Genomic DNA, 16097 nt, shown 5'->3' on the forward strand with positions numbered 1-16097 from the left:
GCAACTAGAGGGATGTGCAACTATGACATACAACTATCTACTGGGGCTTTGGGGGAAAAATAAATAAAATTATAAAAAAAAAAAAGTGTACTGCAGTCAAAGAATAGAGATGCCAGATGAATCCTATTTAGTTATTTAGTCAAGAATTGACACAAAAGGTAGAAAAAAGTAGGGTGGAAGGAAGATAATACAATTGTCCTATGAATTATATGTATAGGAGACCTGTTTTCAGGAATGTCTGAATCAAGAAACCGATACCAAGTGAGTAACAGTAGCAGCAATAACAAAAACCAACAATCTTGTACTTCCTACCAGTCCCACTTTCCACAATCTAGACAACCTACCTTTCATCGTGCCAAAATAAACATTTTTAATGTTTCTCAAAATCCATAACACTCTTGTTCTTACACAGAATGAAATGTATGCTGTTCCTGTTATCAGATAGGTATAATGTAATACGAAGCGTTTATATTTAGCAAATCAACCCACCTAATACTATTACTGACAAAATGTTTCTGAATGACGATATACTTTGCTCTCCAGACTTTTCTATTCACCTGTTGTTTTCTGATTGGTTGCTTAAATCTGATTTCCTATTCTCATTGAGAGGACTATAGGTAATAGATCTCTATTACAGCTAAGATACTATATGCCTCAAATTCAAAACTGCTTTTGGGGAATGAGCCTAAGGGAAGAAAGGAAGATTTCTAGGAAGCATTTCAGAAATAAAGTTGGTACTGATTTTCACAATGATGGGAGTGGGGGGGGGCAGTCTACTGGCATTTAGTGGGTGGGTAGATGGCTGGATGGGGCAGAGATACTAGACATTCTGCAATGCACTGTAGAGTCCTGCCAACAAAGGAATGTTCTGTGAACCAGACAACTTCCAAATGCCCTACCTGATATTCACGTTGATAAAAATCTCTTTAGAATAATATGAACCTCCTATTTACATATAAACACAAAATATTCTGTATGGATTTATGAATTTTTCAGGAATGTAACTACCATGTATATTGAAAGAAGATAATACTTTGCTTTGTCAGAACTTTATAAAGGGTTGTTCACGATTTCAGAAAATTGCATCACCAATGGAAATGTCACTTAAATTTGAGTCACCAATACACTACACTTTTAGCAGTCATCATTAGTAGCCATGCATTCACAATGATTATAGTACCTGATTATTCATTATGTCTATTGTGGTTATGATTGAGCATTTATATACTGAAATAGATATAACTTAATATAAATGCTATTTTCCCTTCATAAGACAACTAGGGTTTTAATGTTGATTTTTTTAAAAAAGTTATTTATGTAGGCACGTTATATATTTAAATTTTACTTGAGAATGAGAAAGGAGGAAGCATTTATAAAATATTTGTTAGAAATAGGGAACATTGGGTGCGACAGGGCACCTATGTACTTAGATGGCCAAAATGTAAGTTATATTACAAGTATTCACTATCTTGGGTCTCTAACAGAATCCCTCCAGTTAGAAGCTGATGCTTGTATCATGAGCAGTATAGCCAGCATGCAAATCAGGAAATGACAACAAATATTTCCAAGCATAGATTTAAACAGGCTAATGTATTAGGTAAAAAATTCTAAACAACAACAACATAAAAAACATACTGAAATCAAAAAACAGAGATACTGAGTGAATCCTTTTAGTTATTTAGACAAGAACTGAAACAAAAGGTAGGAAAAAGTAGGGAAGGAAAAAAGGAGGGAAGATACACAATTGTCTTACTAATTTTATATGCTGGGAACCTGAGAAACATGCTTCAGAAGAAAGTAAAACATGTCTATACAAGGTTAAAAAAAAAAGGATTCAGCAAACCCTAAACTATTGCTATGAAAATTTGAAAATTAAACTTTAAGCACAGAAATGATTATTGGCAACACTGGGTCAAACTGACATAATTCTGAAAATGTATTTAAAAAACACACAAAATAATATTGTAGTGTATTTTCAGTTCTTTCAGCAAGCAGTTCATTTATCCTGCATAATGACTATCAAAATTGTACTGCTGGGGCCGGCCCCGTTGCTTAGCAGTTAAGTGTGCGCGCTCCGCTACCGGCAGCCCAGGTTCGGATCCCGGGTGCGCACCAACGCACCGCTTGTCTGGCCACGCTGAGGCAGCGTCCCACGTACAGCAACTAGAAGGATGTGCAACTATGACATACAACCATCTACTGGGGCTTTGGGGAGAAAAAGGGAAAAAAAGGAGGAGGATTGGCAATAGATGTTAGCTTAGGGCCGGTCTTCCTCAGCAAAAAGAGGAGGATTGGCATGGATGTTAGCTCAGGGCTGATCTCGCTTACAAAAAAAAAAATTGTACTGCTGATCTACAGTTCTTGCCTTCAGGTATCTGCCTGTATCTAAAGAGTTTACTTTAGCAACCAATCAAAGAGTATGTACTGAGTACTTTCTATGTGCTTTCTAGTGTGCTAAGGACCATTGATGATAAAAAGAAATATATGACTTAGACCCTGACCACCTGAAGTTGATGAAACCTTAGTGATTTAGGCCTTATTTACTTACCTTAGATATTACCTAATTTCCTATCACATATTTAAGATCAAACTAGAATTATTTTCTGGTTTTAATGTGGGACACCCTGCATGGATATCTAATAAGCAACTAGATAGTTTGTTTAGAGGTTAGGAAAGAGGGTTGGACTTGAGATTGGCACCCAGCAAGCATAATGATGATGGTTAAAGTCAAAGATATGTATGAGACTGCCTATTAAGAGTATACAGAGGAAGAAGAGAATAAGGGTAAGAGAGAATTCCCAGGGCTATCATTTAAGATACATGTGGGAGAAAAGGAATAAGCAAAGGAGAAAGATCATCAGAGAAGAAGGAAAACAAGAAGAGTGGTGTGGCAGAAAACCAGGAAGAAGAAGGTATAAAAGGAATTATGTCATATGCTGCAAGGAAAGATGAGAACTGAAAAAAAGACTACTGAATTTAATAATTAGGAAATCATTGGTGGCTTTTGGCAATACAGTTTGAATCAAGTTAAAAGTGCTACATCAGACTGATAAATGTCGGTAGACGAGGATGGGGAAGTAGGGACAGTGGTTAACTACTGAAAAGCTGGATCAAGTGAAAGATTTTTAGTGTAAGCAAATTATAAGCATATTTTTAGGTTTGAAATGAAGGATCTGGTAAAGAGGGAGAAAAATCAACTTATAGGAAAGAAAAAATTATTGAAGGATCAAGGAGGAAAAAGAGAAAATGATCAAGAGCCAAGGTGTAAAGCATTAACTTTGGAAATAGATAGGATGGCTCCTCATTTAAAATGGAGAAAACTTTTTTATTTAAACACGAAAAATGAAGAAAGTTGAAATCATATACTATCACATTTTCTATTTTGGTATTTCTATGAAATATCTTTGAGATGAGTTGATATACTTATCACTTGAGTAACTGAGTTCAGTTACTCAGTGTATGTTTACAGACTTCTTATCTTCCTATGGCTTTCTACATACACTCATATCTCTACTGGAAGCTCAGACTGCTGTCACAAATCAGATCACCAGTTCCTTCCTTTATGATTCAATTAACTCTAATATTCACATTCACTTTTTTTTTATTACTAATAGATAATTCTTGTACAACAAAAATAAAACAAAATTAAGAAACTTGGAGACTCTTTATATCAATGGTCATCACAATGACTTCTGATAACCAAAGGCATTGGGTTCTCACAGTTTTAGATTTCACAGACCAGTAAAAAATTTTTTAATTGAGAAACTGCCATAAGGTTGCCAACTTTTTATTTTTCCAAGCAAAAATATTAACAAAAAAGAAAGTAAGGAAAATAATCTAAGACTTTAAAAGACAGTTCTTCTTGAAAGTCTGAGAAACTGTCACAGCCCAGAGGAAACTAAGAATGCATGATGACTGAATGTGTTATCTCATATGGAATTTTGAACCAGAAAAATGATACTAGTGAAAAACTAACAACATCTGAAAAAGTATGGAGTTTAATAATAAGGTATTAATATTGGTTCATCAGTGTAACAAATGTAGCATAGTAATGTAAGATGTTAATAATAAGAGAAACTGGGTGAGGGAAATGTACAGGAATTACCTGTATTACCTTTGCAACTTTTCTAAGATAAAAACTTTATTTTTTAAAAGTTAAAAAAAAGACAGTTCTCAAAAACAAGGACATCGATAAATTTAAGCAAAGACACACACACACAGATATATGCATGTTACATCGACTTAGTTTTTCTCATTTTGCCAGAAACCACTGAAAACTTTACCTCAATCTACAGAAACCATCATCATTAAGGAACCCACGGTCTAGGAGATTATAAACTATGAAGACTGTGAAAAGCATCTGATTATTTAAGAATTTTGACTTTTACTGTCTCATAGTAAATTCCTAAGTTTTGTTTTTTTTTTTTAATTCTGCAAATAGATGCTGGAAAACAAGCTGATCAACATTGGCGGTTGATCTGGCAGGTTAAACACTGCATCAGTTCCCTTTAACGTTGCATAAAGAGTGGGATCCGCAAAGTCTGAGGGTCTCCTGCATATCTAAGTTAGAGGCCAGTTCCTTTACAACATTTAAATTTCAATAGGAAAACACAAAGTTAAGAGAACTACTTCCCTGTCTTTCTAAAGAATCAAGTCCACCCTCACATCTTTGTTATAATTTTCAGAACTTACATATTAAAGAGCATAGTGGAGAACTGAGATAAGCAAGAATGTCTACAGTCCCTTTGTAGTTCAGGAGATGCAAGAGTGAAGAAACAATTTTCTGGGTAACATGTGATTAAGACCTAAACTGACTATATACTTCTCAAGCTTTATCTGTTCATTGCACTCACTGCAAAAGACTCTTCAAAGCAAATCTCAGAATACCAATATGTAACACAAGTATTTATTGAGAAAAATGTGCTTGATACTATGCTAGGCACTGTACCAAATTTAAGTAAAAATATTTGGCCATTCTGAAATATCAAGCCACTTCATGTCACTTGTTAAATTATCCTATAATTTAATTTTTAAAAATTCAATTTATAAATACTATGAGCACGGACTATATGCTAGGTAACATGCTCGGTACTGTGGAAATACCAAAATGAGAAGTCAGGGCCCCTGCTCTGAACAAAACTTGATTTTTTAAAAATATGGCCTCTTAATAAGCACAAAAAAAGTGAAACAAATAAAATATCAAGTAAAATGAGTAAAATTTTGACTGAAATAGCAGTAAGTCATTAGATGACTCACTTTTTTTTTTTTTGAGGAAGATTGGCCCTAAGCTAACATCTGTTGCCAATCTTCCTCTTTTTTTCCCCTCTCCAAAGCCTCAGTACATAGTTGTAAATTCTAGTTGTAGGTCCTTCTAGTTCTTCTATGTGGGATGCCACCTCAGCATGTCTTGATGAGCAGGGAGTAGGTCTGCGCCAAGGATCTGAACCGGTGAATCCTGGGCCACCAAAGGGGAACGTGCAAATTTAACCACTGTGCCACAGGGCCGGGCCAGCCCCGATGACTCACTTTTTTCCCTACAGAAAATTATTAAATACATTCTTCTGAATAAAGAGTTAAAAGTATGGCATAATTCCATTAACAGATGTAATAAAAATTAATAAAAATGGATAAACTATCCTATCTCTTTCCAGCATTTCCAATTTCTATTTCAACATCATAAACTTCAAAATAATTTTTGGGCTCCTAAGGTACAAAAATGGAAAAAAAGAAATTAATAACTTTGAAAAGCTTTCAAAAAATTTGCGATGCTGTTCAAGGTCAATTTAAATGAACTGCATTTTACATTAGATAACATTTTCAAGAGGAGATACATAGTCATGTGTCGCTTAATGACAGGGATACGTTCTGAGAAACACGTCGTTAGGTGATTTCATCGTTGTGCAAATGTCATAGAGTGTACTTATACAAACCTAGGTGGTACAGCCTACTACACACCTAGGCTATATGGTACTAATCTTATGGGACCAACTTTGTATACGGGGTCTGTCATTGACCAAAACATTGTTACCAGCACATGACTGTACATTAAGGTACAAGCAAGGACTAATTTCTTCTGGTACCTGAAATAATATGTGAACTTGAGAATGGGCATGGCTGAGTAACTACAGGAACTCTTGATCACTTCTCTCCTTTTCCTCTACAAACTTGTCACTCCCATCTCCAGAATACCACTGCTGCTAGAAATTTCTTTCCCTAACCCATTTCTAATCTTGCCTCACTCTTGGCAGATTTAAGATGGCAAGATTGGTAAGGAGAAATATAGGGAAAACTGCTGCTACTGCTCATTCCCTTCACTCTGCTAAACTCCCTGGGTTCCAGTCCTGCCTCTGGCACTAATTAGTTATTGACCTTGGAAAAGTCCATACTTCGAACAGTTCCCTAGACTTCACAAAAGCAAAGATGGATAAAATCTTTTTTTTTTCTTTAATTAAGAAGACTTAGCTAGGCTTAAAATAAGATAATCATTTCTGTAATCAGGAGCTGAGCCTTTGAGACTCTGAGTCTGGAAATAGGCAGTCTAAGTTCAACTCCTACAGCATGATAAAGATTAATAGCACTCCCCTTGTACCTGGATCCTAGAGCCAGGTTCAATTGAAAGGAGGCTGAAAAAAGCTGTATACCTTTAAATATATATAAAATCTCCAAAGACAGGATAACATCTATTTTTTTTAAAAAAGAAGAAAATATTATGAGATAAATCAGGCAGATACCCATCAAGAACAGATGGAAATGAAAGAGATCCAATAATAAACTCTGGAAATGAAAGAGTCATTTAAATGAAAAATTCAGAAGATAGGATGAACTCTAGATTGGACACAGGTGAGAGAATTAGTGAACTGGAAGCCAGAACGAAGGAATTCACACTGAAGCAGCACAGAGAGAAAATGAATGAGAAATATGAAAAAGAAGTCAAGAGCCATGGAGGACAGATTAATGGCAAGCAAGAGTTCTAGAATAAGAAAAGTTAAAGGCTGAGAAGCAATATTTAAAGGAAAAAAGGACTGAAAAATTTTCTGAACTGTAGAAATAAGAGCCTTCAGATTGAAAGCAGATACAAGTGCAGAGCAGAAAAAACAAAAATAATATGCAATATGATGGATACAGCACCATAAAATTATGAAATATCAAGGACAAAGAGATAATCATAAAAACAATGTGAAAGAGATTATCAACAAAGTAATGACAATTAGATTAAAAACATATTTTATACCAGCAATAATAAATGTCAGAAAGCAATGGAATAAGTAGTATCTTCAATATGTTGAGTGAAAGTAACTGTTAATCTGGAATTCTGTATCTACCTGAATTAGTATTAAATAGAAATTATGAAATAAAGACATTTTAAGACATAAAAACTAAGAGAGTTTACCACCCATAAACCCTTGCTTAAAAATAGCTACAGGGGGCTGGCCCTGTGGCTTAGCAGTTAGGTGCCTGTGCTCTGCCACTGGTGGTCCGGGTTCGGATCCCGGGCGCGCACCGACGCACCGCTTCTCCGGCCATGCTGGGGCCGCGTCCCACATACAGCAACTAGCAGGATGCGCAGCTATGACATACAGCTATCTACTGGGGCTGTGGGGGAAAAAATAAATAAATAAAATTATTTTAAAAAAAAATTATTTAAAAAATAGCTACAGGATGTATTTTAGCAAGAATAAAAGTAAATCCAGAGGGAAGAGGTGGTATGCAGGAAACGATGGTGAGTAAAAGACATCACTAAATCCTTATAGTAAATCAAAATGAGTAACTATTAAAAAGTTACAAAATGATTTGAGATTAAAAAAAAGTAGAACTAAAAAACACATTACAGGAGAAAATATCTGCAAATCACATATCTGATGAGGATCTTCTATCCAGAATATATAAAGAACTCTTACAACTCAATTAAAAAAAATTTTTAATGGGAAAAACATCTAAATAGGCATTTCTCTAAAAAAGATATATACATGGCTAATAGGAACATGAAAAGATGTTTGAAATCATTAGTCATTAGGGAAATGTAAATCAAAACCACAATGAGATACCATTTATACCCACTACCATGGCTATAATCAAAAAGTTAGACAAAAATAAGTGTTGGTAAGTGTTCCAAGACATTGGAACCCTCATACTTTGCTGGTGGGAACGTAAAATGGTGCAGCCATTTTGGAAAACAGTTTGGCAATTCCCCATAAAGTTAAAAATAGAGTTACCATTCGATCCAGTAATTCCACTCTTTAGATATACACCCAAGAGAAATGAAAATATATATCCATGCAAAAACTTGCACATAAATGGTCAAAGAACCATTATTTCTAATAGCCAAAAGGTGGAAACAAACTAAACGCCCATTAATTGAGGAATGGTTAAACAAAATGTGGTATATCCATAGAATGGAATATTATTTGGCAATAAAAAGAAATGAAGTACTGATACACGCTACAACAGGGATGAACGGTGAAAACATTATGCTTGGGGCCGACCCGGTGGTGTAGTGGTTAAGTTTGCACGCTCTGCTTTGGCGGCCCGGGGTTCACAGGTTCGGATCCCAGGTGTGGACCTACACACCACTCCTCAAGCCATGCTGGGGTGGTGTCCCACATACGGAAAAAAAAAATAGAGGACGATGGGCACAGATGTTAGCTCAGGGCCAATCTTCCTCAGCAAAAAAAGAGGAAGACTGGCAACAGATGTTAGCTCATGGCCAATCCCCCTCATCAAAAACAAACAAACAAACCAAAAAAGCCATTATGCTAGGTGAAAGAAGACAGTCACAAAATACCACATATTGTATGATACCATTCATATGAATGTCCAGAGTAGGCAAATCTATGGAGACAGAAAGTAGATTAGTGACTGATTAGGGTTGGGGGCTAGAGGTTTGGGGAAATGGAGAGTGAGAGTTAATGGGTAGCAAGTCTCTTTTAGGGGGCATAAAAATGTTCTAAAATTAGAGTGTGGTGATGGCTGCACAACTCTGAATATACTAAAAAACTTGTATATGTTAAATGGGTAAATTGTATGGCATGTGAGTTACATCTCAATAAGGCTGGTAAGAGAAAAAAGGTGGAACTAAACTATTATGTAATAGTAATGTGGAAGGTGAGAGATGGAATTTTGGGGTTAAAATCTTCTAAATCACTATATTATTTGTAGGTGGATAGAGACACTAAATATATAGGCATAGCTAGAAAATAAAAAGGATGAAAATATAATCTACAGCTTTTACACCATCAAAGGGAAAAATATGAATAGAAGAAACTTCTTAACAAATTCAATGTAAAGCCAATCAAAATCCCAGAAAGATTTTCCACAGAATTAGACAGTGATTATAAACAGCATACAAGGGCCGGCCCCGTGGCTTAGCGGTTAAGTGCGCACGCTCCGCTGCTGGCGGCCCGGGTTCGATCCCGGGCGTGCACTGATGCACCGCTTCTCCGGCCATGCTGAGGCCGAGTCCCACATACAGCAACTAGAAGGATGTGCAGCTATGACATACAACTATCTACTGGGGCTTTGGGGGGGAAAAAAAATTATAAAAAAAATAATAAAATAAATAAATAAATAAATAGCATACAAAAGAGTAAAGATCCAATGCAATTCTGCAAAAAACCAAAAAGGACTGGGGGTTCTGCCTGGCCAGACATCAAGATTTATCATAAAAGTACTTTAATTAAGACAGTGCATTACTGGTACACCAATAGATCAACAGATGAATGAAACAGAATAGAGAACCTAGAAAGAGAACAAGATATGTGAAAGAGAATGCTGGTATACGACAGAAAAGGCAAACAACACAGATCAGTAGGGAAAAGATGGCACATTCAATAAACAGCATTAGGACAAATAACTTTCCACATGGGAGAAAACAAATTCCCTACACAAAAGTCAATACCAGATATATTAAAGACATAAATGTTGAAAAACTAAATTTTAAGACAATTTGAAGAAAACACTAGAAAAACAGCTTTATGATCTTGGTATAGGAAAGGAATTTCTAAATAAGTAATAAAAAGCAGAAATCATTTGCCTAATAAATTTACCTACAAATAAATTTAAAATTTCTGTATCAAAAAAGACACCATCAACAAAGTTAATTATAAGGGACAGACTGGAGAAAGATATTTACAACATATACAACAAAGAATTAGCATCCAGACTACAGAAGGAACTAATAAGGAAAAGACAAACTACCCAATAGAAAAATGAGTTAAACTATTCATATGAATGAAATACAGGACACCTGAATCTCACTAGCCATCAGGAAAATGCAAATTTGAACAAAATGAGATACAACTCACACCCACCTGACAGGTAAATTTTTTCAAGTCTGACAGTACAAAGCATTGACCAAGATGTAGGGAAAGGGGAACTCAAATGTTTTAGAAAATAATTTGCCAATATCTAGTAATAGTTATAATGTGCACACCCCACAACCCAGCAATTCCACTTCTAAGTATTCCAATTAAAAAAAATAATAATAAACATAAATAAAAATGGTCACTGTAGCATTTGTTGTAATAGGAAAAAAATGAGAACAATCTAAATATCCATTAGGGAAGAACAGACTCCCAGAAGACTGGCTAGGGCAGGGGTTGCTTCATTTTGATAGTTCCAGAGCCTAGCAACGTGCTATCAGAGCAGGTGTTCAGAAAATGTTTGGGTCAATGAAAAAATAAACAAGAAAGAAGTGGTGTCACCTAAGAGTGGATGCAGAGCTGAGAAACAGCTTTTGTTATATGGAGAACTAAAACAAAATAGACAAAAATCTCTGCCATCAAGAGATAAATGAGACAAATAAGTAAATTATAGAGTATGTGAAATAGTGATAAGTGCTAAGAGAAATAAGCAGGGAAGGGGGATAAGGAAGTACTGGGGAGGGTTACAATTTTATATTGAATGTCCAGAAAAGGCCTCACTGACTACAGAAGAAATATACAACTTTAATGAAGACAGTGAAATTATTAAAGATTTTGTTTACCTTGGTTCAGTCATCAATTTAAATGGAGACTGCAGCCAAGAAATCAAGAGAAGACTGAAACTTGGGAGGGCAGGAATAAAAGAATTGGGAAAGATCATCAAGCATAAGAAAGCGTCAGAGACTCAGGCCAAGATTATCCACAACCTTGTATTCCCAATTACTATGTAGAAGTGCAAAAGCTGGAGACTGGAGAAGATTGACAGGAAAAAAAATTGATTTATTTGAAATACAGTGTTAGAGGAGAGCTCTATGGATACCCTGGACTGCCAGAAAGACTAACAAGTGGGTCCTAGAGCAAATTAAGCCTGAACTATCACTGGAGGCAAAAATAATAAAACTGAGGCTGTCCTACTTTGGGCTCATCATGAGAAGGAAGGATTCTTTGGAAAAGACAGTAATGCTGGGAAAAATAGAAGGCAGCAGGAAAAGAGGAAGACCAAATATGAGATGGACTGACTCCATAAAGGAAGCCACAGGCATGAGTCCACAGGAGCTGAGCAGGACTGTTGAGGACAGGACATTGTGGACATCACTCATTCACAGGGTCGCCAGGAGTCGGAGCTGACTTGACCACACATAACAACAAACTTAATCAGATACAAAGTCCTACATTGGCACGGGTCTAATTACATACTCTGAAGATCTGATACCTTAAAAGTAAAACCAGTAAGGCGAGCAACTAAATGTCAGAGATAGCATTTTTTACACCCAGCAACTCGTTCAACTTGTTACCCACTCTATAAGGCTGTTGTCATGTAAATTAACCACACAACTTCCTTCCCTTCCTTTCAGTTACGTTCATTTGAAGCCATTTTAAAAAACATTACCAGATTGTCTGTCCTGAAGATGAGAGTGGTTATACAACCAGGATTTTATTCAGGTTAACAAAAATATCTAACGTTGAGAAGTGGTGTCTTAATCTACTAGGAAAAGCTTTAAGAGAACCACTTTAGAATCACCTTCCTACCACACAAAAACACCATCAGGTAAATAAGCCTTCTATACATGAAGACTGGCAAATCTAAAGCATGAGATCAGATCTGTAATAATTAAACTTCCAGAGTCAAGTTACCGTGCTATGGCTTATTGCAACAAAGCCAAAGTATTACAACAATATGGAATTATGACATCATTAGCTTGGATTCCTAAGAAGGCATTTTTCTGGGATATCTGAATTTACAATTAGCTAAGAACAGAGAGCCAACACTTGTTTGAGGGAATGGCAGGCAGTCCTAGTTTTATTTACAAGATATTTTTTTGAGAATGATGCCCACTGCAAAATGAATTAACAGAAAGTTGGCTCTTCTGAAACAGCATACCTCTTAGTCTTAACATTAAAATGCTGTTCTAGAGCAAGGAAAAACAGGTATCAATGCTTTAGTGCCACAAAATCTTTACAGTCCCCCCAAAATCGTTTTTGCTTCACTGCCTTTTGAATTAGTAAATGAAAACACTGAATTGTAGCAGCATTTAATTAACGCCATTTAGAAATTAAGCAGCAACCAGTAACAGACCTCATCACAGAGATAAGATTAGTCTTCTTCAGCCAGGAGCAATTTCTGTCCTAATTGCTACTGTTGCCTTAGTGCTGTATTTGCTGGGCTGTAGTTGCCAGGAAGCAGGAAAGATTTTTCTCTCTGAATTAATTCCGAGAAAGGTGGCGCTTTTTATCTGCCTTAACTCACCCTTTCCTAGGATTTTTTTCTCCAGATGTTCCAGTAAAACTGAAAAAGTTAATCACTGGTTCCAAACCTGTCTCGTTCAAACTGGCTTGAGGAGAACGGAAAAATATCGAGTTCATATTCCAAAAGTTTCACTTGGGGTGGGATGAGGACACGGTAGAAGAAAAACAGTCCTTCAAAACTATCGTACATCTCTTTTCTGAAACTAGACGGGTGTTGGAATATTCTTTCTTTCCCTCACCTAGGCCTTGGGCAAAATTTCCTTCGTTGAATGTGGTTAGACTAAAGAAAGTACCCTCCTCCTTGATAATCCCCGCAATTCTGAATCGTGACACCCCAAGTGAAAACAGTGACGAGGGGGGCTGAAGGCAAGTCCTCCCCCTCCCCTTCACTCAAACGTGTCCCAAACTGTTAGAGGCGGGAGACACAAGCCTCTTTTCTCCCCCCAGGACCTACTCTCCCTCCGTTCCCTCGCCCTGTGTCCCCAGCGGGGAGCCCGGCCACGCTCCGGACCCCCGCCTCGGGCCGCAGCCGCCCAGGAGCGGCGAGCAGGGAGTACCCGAGAAGCGCGGGCAGGAGGCGGCCGCCCCGCGCCGGCCTCGGCGGCCCGGGTTTGGAGGCGAGACGCGCGCCGGCTGCGCGGGCTTCGCCGGCTCCGGCCGCCTCCGCTGCGGCCTAGCCCGGCGCCCGCGCCCCGGCCCTTCCGCGCCACCCGGGCCCGAGAGGCCGCGCGGGAGCGGGCGTCCGAGAGATGGAGGGGCGGAGGCACCTACCAGCTGCCGCCGGATCCAGCACCACATGCCCCCGCCGTCGCCGTCCCGGTCCCGCGGGACGCGGGAGCCGAGGGGCTGCAGGACGAGACCGACGAGCCAGAGGTGGGAAGCGGGAGAGCCCCTCCGGCTTAAGTTCCGCTCGTCGCCGCCGCCGCCACCTCACTCCCAGCGCCGGGTCCCCATCCCGCCGCGCCGGCCCCGAGGTCCTACAGGCGCGGCCTCGGCGCCGCCCCCGCCCGGCGCAGCTGAGCCTGCCGCCGCGCCGCAGCCACCTTCATTATTGACCGTTGTCAGCCAAAGCACCGCCAAAACTCCGCCCCCGCCCGGCCCGGCCCCCCGGTCCCACCCGCCCCGCCCCCGGCGCCTCGGGCCGCCTCCGGACGTGACGACAGGGGCTGCGGAGACCCAGGGCCGGCGCGCTCCGCCGCCGTCCGAGCTGAGGTCAGCCGTGTGGGCGGGGCCGGCAGCCAGCGTGGAGGGGCTGGGGATTCTCGAAGGCGGGTTCTGCCCTCTGCTCCCCTCCCCTCATTCCAAGGATAGGGTTAAGTCGCGTGTGTGTGTCTGTCTCCGGAGTCTGCAGCTTCTAGCCGACTCCTCTGTTTCTACCTCCTGTTGCAGGTTTGTTTCTGGCTCTCTGCCTCTTTTGGGCCCCCTGTCCCCCAACACGCACAATCTCGAGTGTAGTGACTGAAGGTTAATCCACAGAGGTCTCCAGTTTTGGTTCAGTTAAGTTGCCAAAGGCTTTGTCTCGACGCGTAACGCAGCCCTCTTTAGCAGACCATTGAACAGGGGCTAGGGGAATCATGATCACTACCTTTAAGTAATTTTGAAAGGGGTTGCAACTCCCCAGTACCTGGTCCAGTTTGGACTAGTGTTTCCGGGAGAAGGGACGAGATAACTCTGTTTTAGGATGCTAAAATGAATAGGTTAGGGGGGAAAATACTTTGTATGGAAAGGTAGTTGTTTACTGTTAACTGCCAAACTCTTGCAGTCAAAAACACTAGAAGTAGCAAGACCTAGGTGAGATAAGGTTGTAGATAAATGCAGATAAGAAGGAATATAAAAGCAACTGGAACAAGCCTTTGACTTGAAAGGCTGAAATGAAGCGCCTGGTCTCTGTTCAAAAGCAGCCACATAGACATCTTGGGTCTTATGAATAAGAATTGTGTGGAATATTTTTGCTGAATTAAGGCGCACTTCACCACTCAACACACAGGAGTTTGTGTTTTTCGAAAAATGTTGTATTAAGTGAAAACAAATCTAACCGAGATTTGCTTGGCTAGGCAAGTTATTGCATATATGTACTCAGTCTTTTACTTTCAGTAGACAATCGTTATTATATAATGATTATCCAGCACCACAAATAGAACCTTTCCTGAAGGATATTTATGATCTATAAAACCAGCAGTGTAATTTTATGTTATGAATAATCCAACTACAAAAATTAGCTAGGTATTTAAAGAGAAAAAGTAATCTTACTTTTGTTCTTGTGACTAAACCTTGCTTGGGGACCCTAAAAGAAAGTTTATGATACATTTACTTATTTGTTATAGTGATAAAACATTACTACCGTTCATGGAACACTCGTGTGTCTCAGGCCCTGTATTAAGCTCTTTACTTGCTTGGTCTAATTTAATCATCATCAGTCCTTTGAAGTGGATATTATTATTCCCATTGAATGGATGTGGAAATGGAGGCTCAGGTTAAGTAACTTGGCAAAGCTGGGATTCACATTCTGGATGGTCAGGCAACAAAGTTCATGCTCTTAAGATATGTAAAGAAACAAAAATATGACCATACCTACTTTTATTCATCTGCAAGTGGTCTGATTAAAATTAGGCCTGGAAGTATTTATATATATGCCACCAAAGTTTGTCAAGACAACCTAAGAAACAGATCTAGAGGACACTTGGTGCATTATTATTTAACTGTGTCCCAAATTTCAGAAGGTAGAAGTGGGAGGAGGAGTGATTCTAAATGCCATGGTGGAATATTGTAAGAAGTGATCTCAAGATAACTGTGTAAAGATCATAATTATAGCTCAAACTGTCAGGAACAGAATGAGCACTCAAGCAGTGTTCTAAGCAGTTTTCAAGAGCAATATTATACATCTCATATTAATCCAAGGAGCATAAAATAGAGTATTTTGATACCGTAGAGTATAACCTATAACCTTTAGTGGTGATGAAATCAATTTAGTGTGTCATGATCACTATTTTATTTTTTATTTTTTTTTTTTAAGATTTTATTTATTTATTTTCCCCCCAAAGCCCCAGTAGATTGTTGTATATCATAGCTGCACATCCTTCTAGTTGCTGTATGTGGGACGCGGCCTCAGCATGGCCGGAGAAGTGGTGCGTCAGTGCACGCCCAGGATCCGAACCCGGGTCGCCAGCAGCGGAGCGCGCGCACTTAACCGCTAAGCCACGGGGCCGGCCCTATGATCACTATTTTAAAGAAACGATAGAAAACAGAATATATCGTATAGTGTAAGTAGTATGTATTGTTTTGTGAAACTTTTGTTTTGCATAGTATTGGGACAGTTTCTGGCTAGTCACAAGCATTTACAGGAAATGGGCAATCCCTGGAATTTTCTGAACAAGGAAATGGCATGATGAAATCAGTGTTATCCCATAAACAGTATATGTGATAGGTTGGAGA

At 38.9% G+C, this 16097-nt stretch overlaps 1 protein-coding gene across 3 annotated transcripts in view; it reads right to left on the reverse strand.

Moving 5' to 3' along the window:
- The window catches only part of ATP11B (ATPase phospholipid transporting 11B (putative)), a 105018-nt gene extending 91348 nt beyond the window's left edge, over nucleotides 1-13670 (reverse strand). For all 3 annotated transcript variants that reach the window (XM_087439971.1, XM_004424681.3, XM_087439970.1), the window contains exon 1: nucleotides 13437-13670. In XM_087439971.1, the coding sequence (XP_087296097.1) occupies nucleotides 13437-13463 (27 nt within the window). In that variant the 5' untranslated portion in view covers nucleotides 13464-13670. The remainder of the gene's footprint in view (nucleotides 1-13436) is intronic.
- Between the last annotated feature and the right edge of the window lie 2427 nt (nucleotides 13671-16097).

This window comes from Ceratotherium simum, chromosome 15, assembly GCF_057802395.1.
Source record: "Ceratotherium simum simum isolate JZ-2026a chromosome 15, ASM5780239v1, whole genome shotgun sequence".
Taxonomy (NCBI): Eukaryota; Metazoa; Chordata; class Mammalia; order Perissodactyla; family Rhinocerotidae; genus Ceratotherium; species Ceratotherium simum.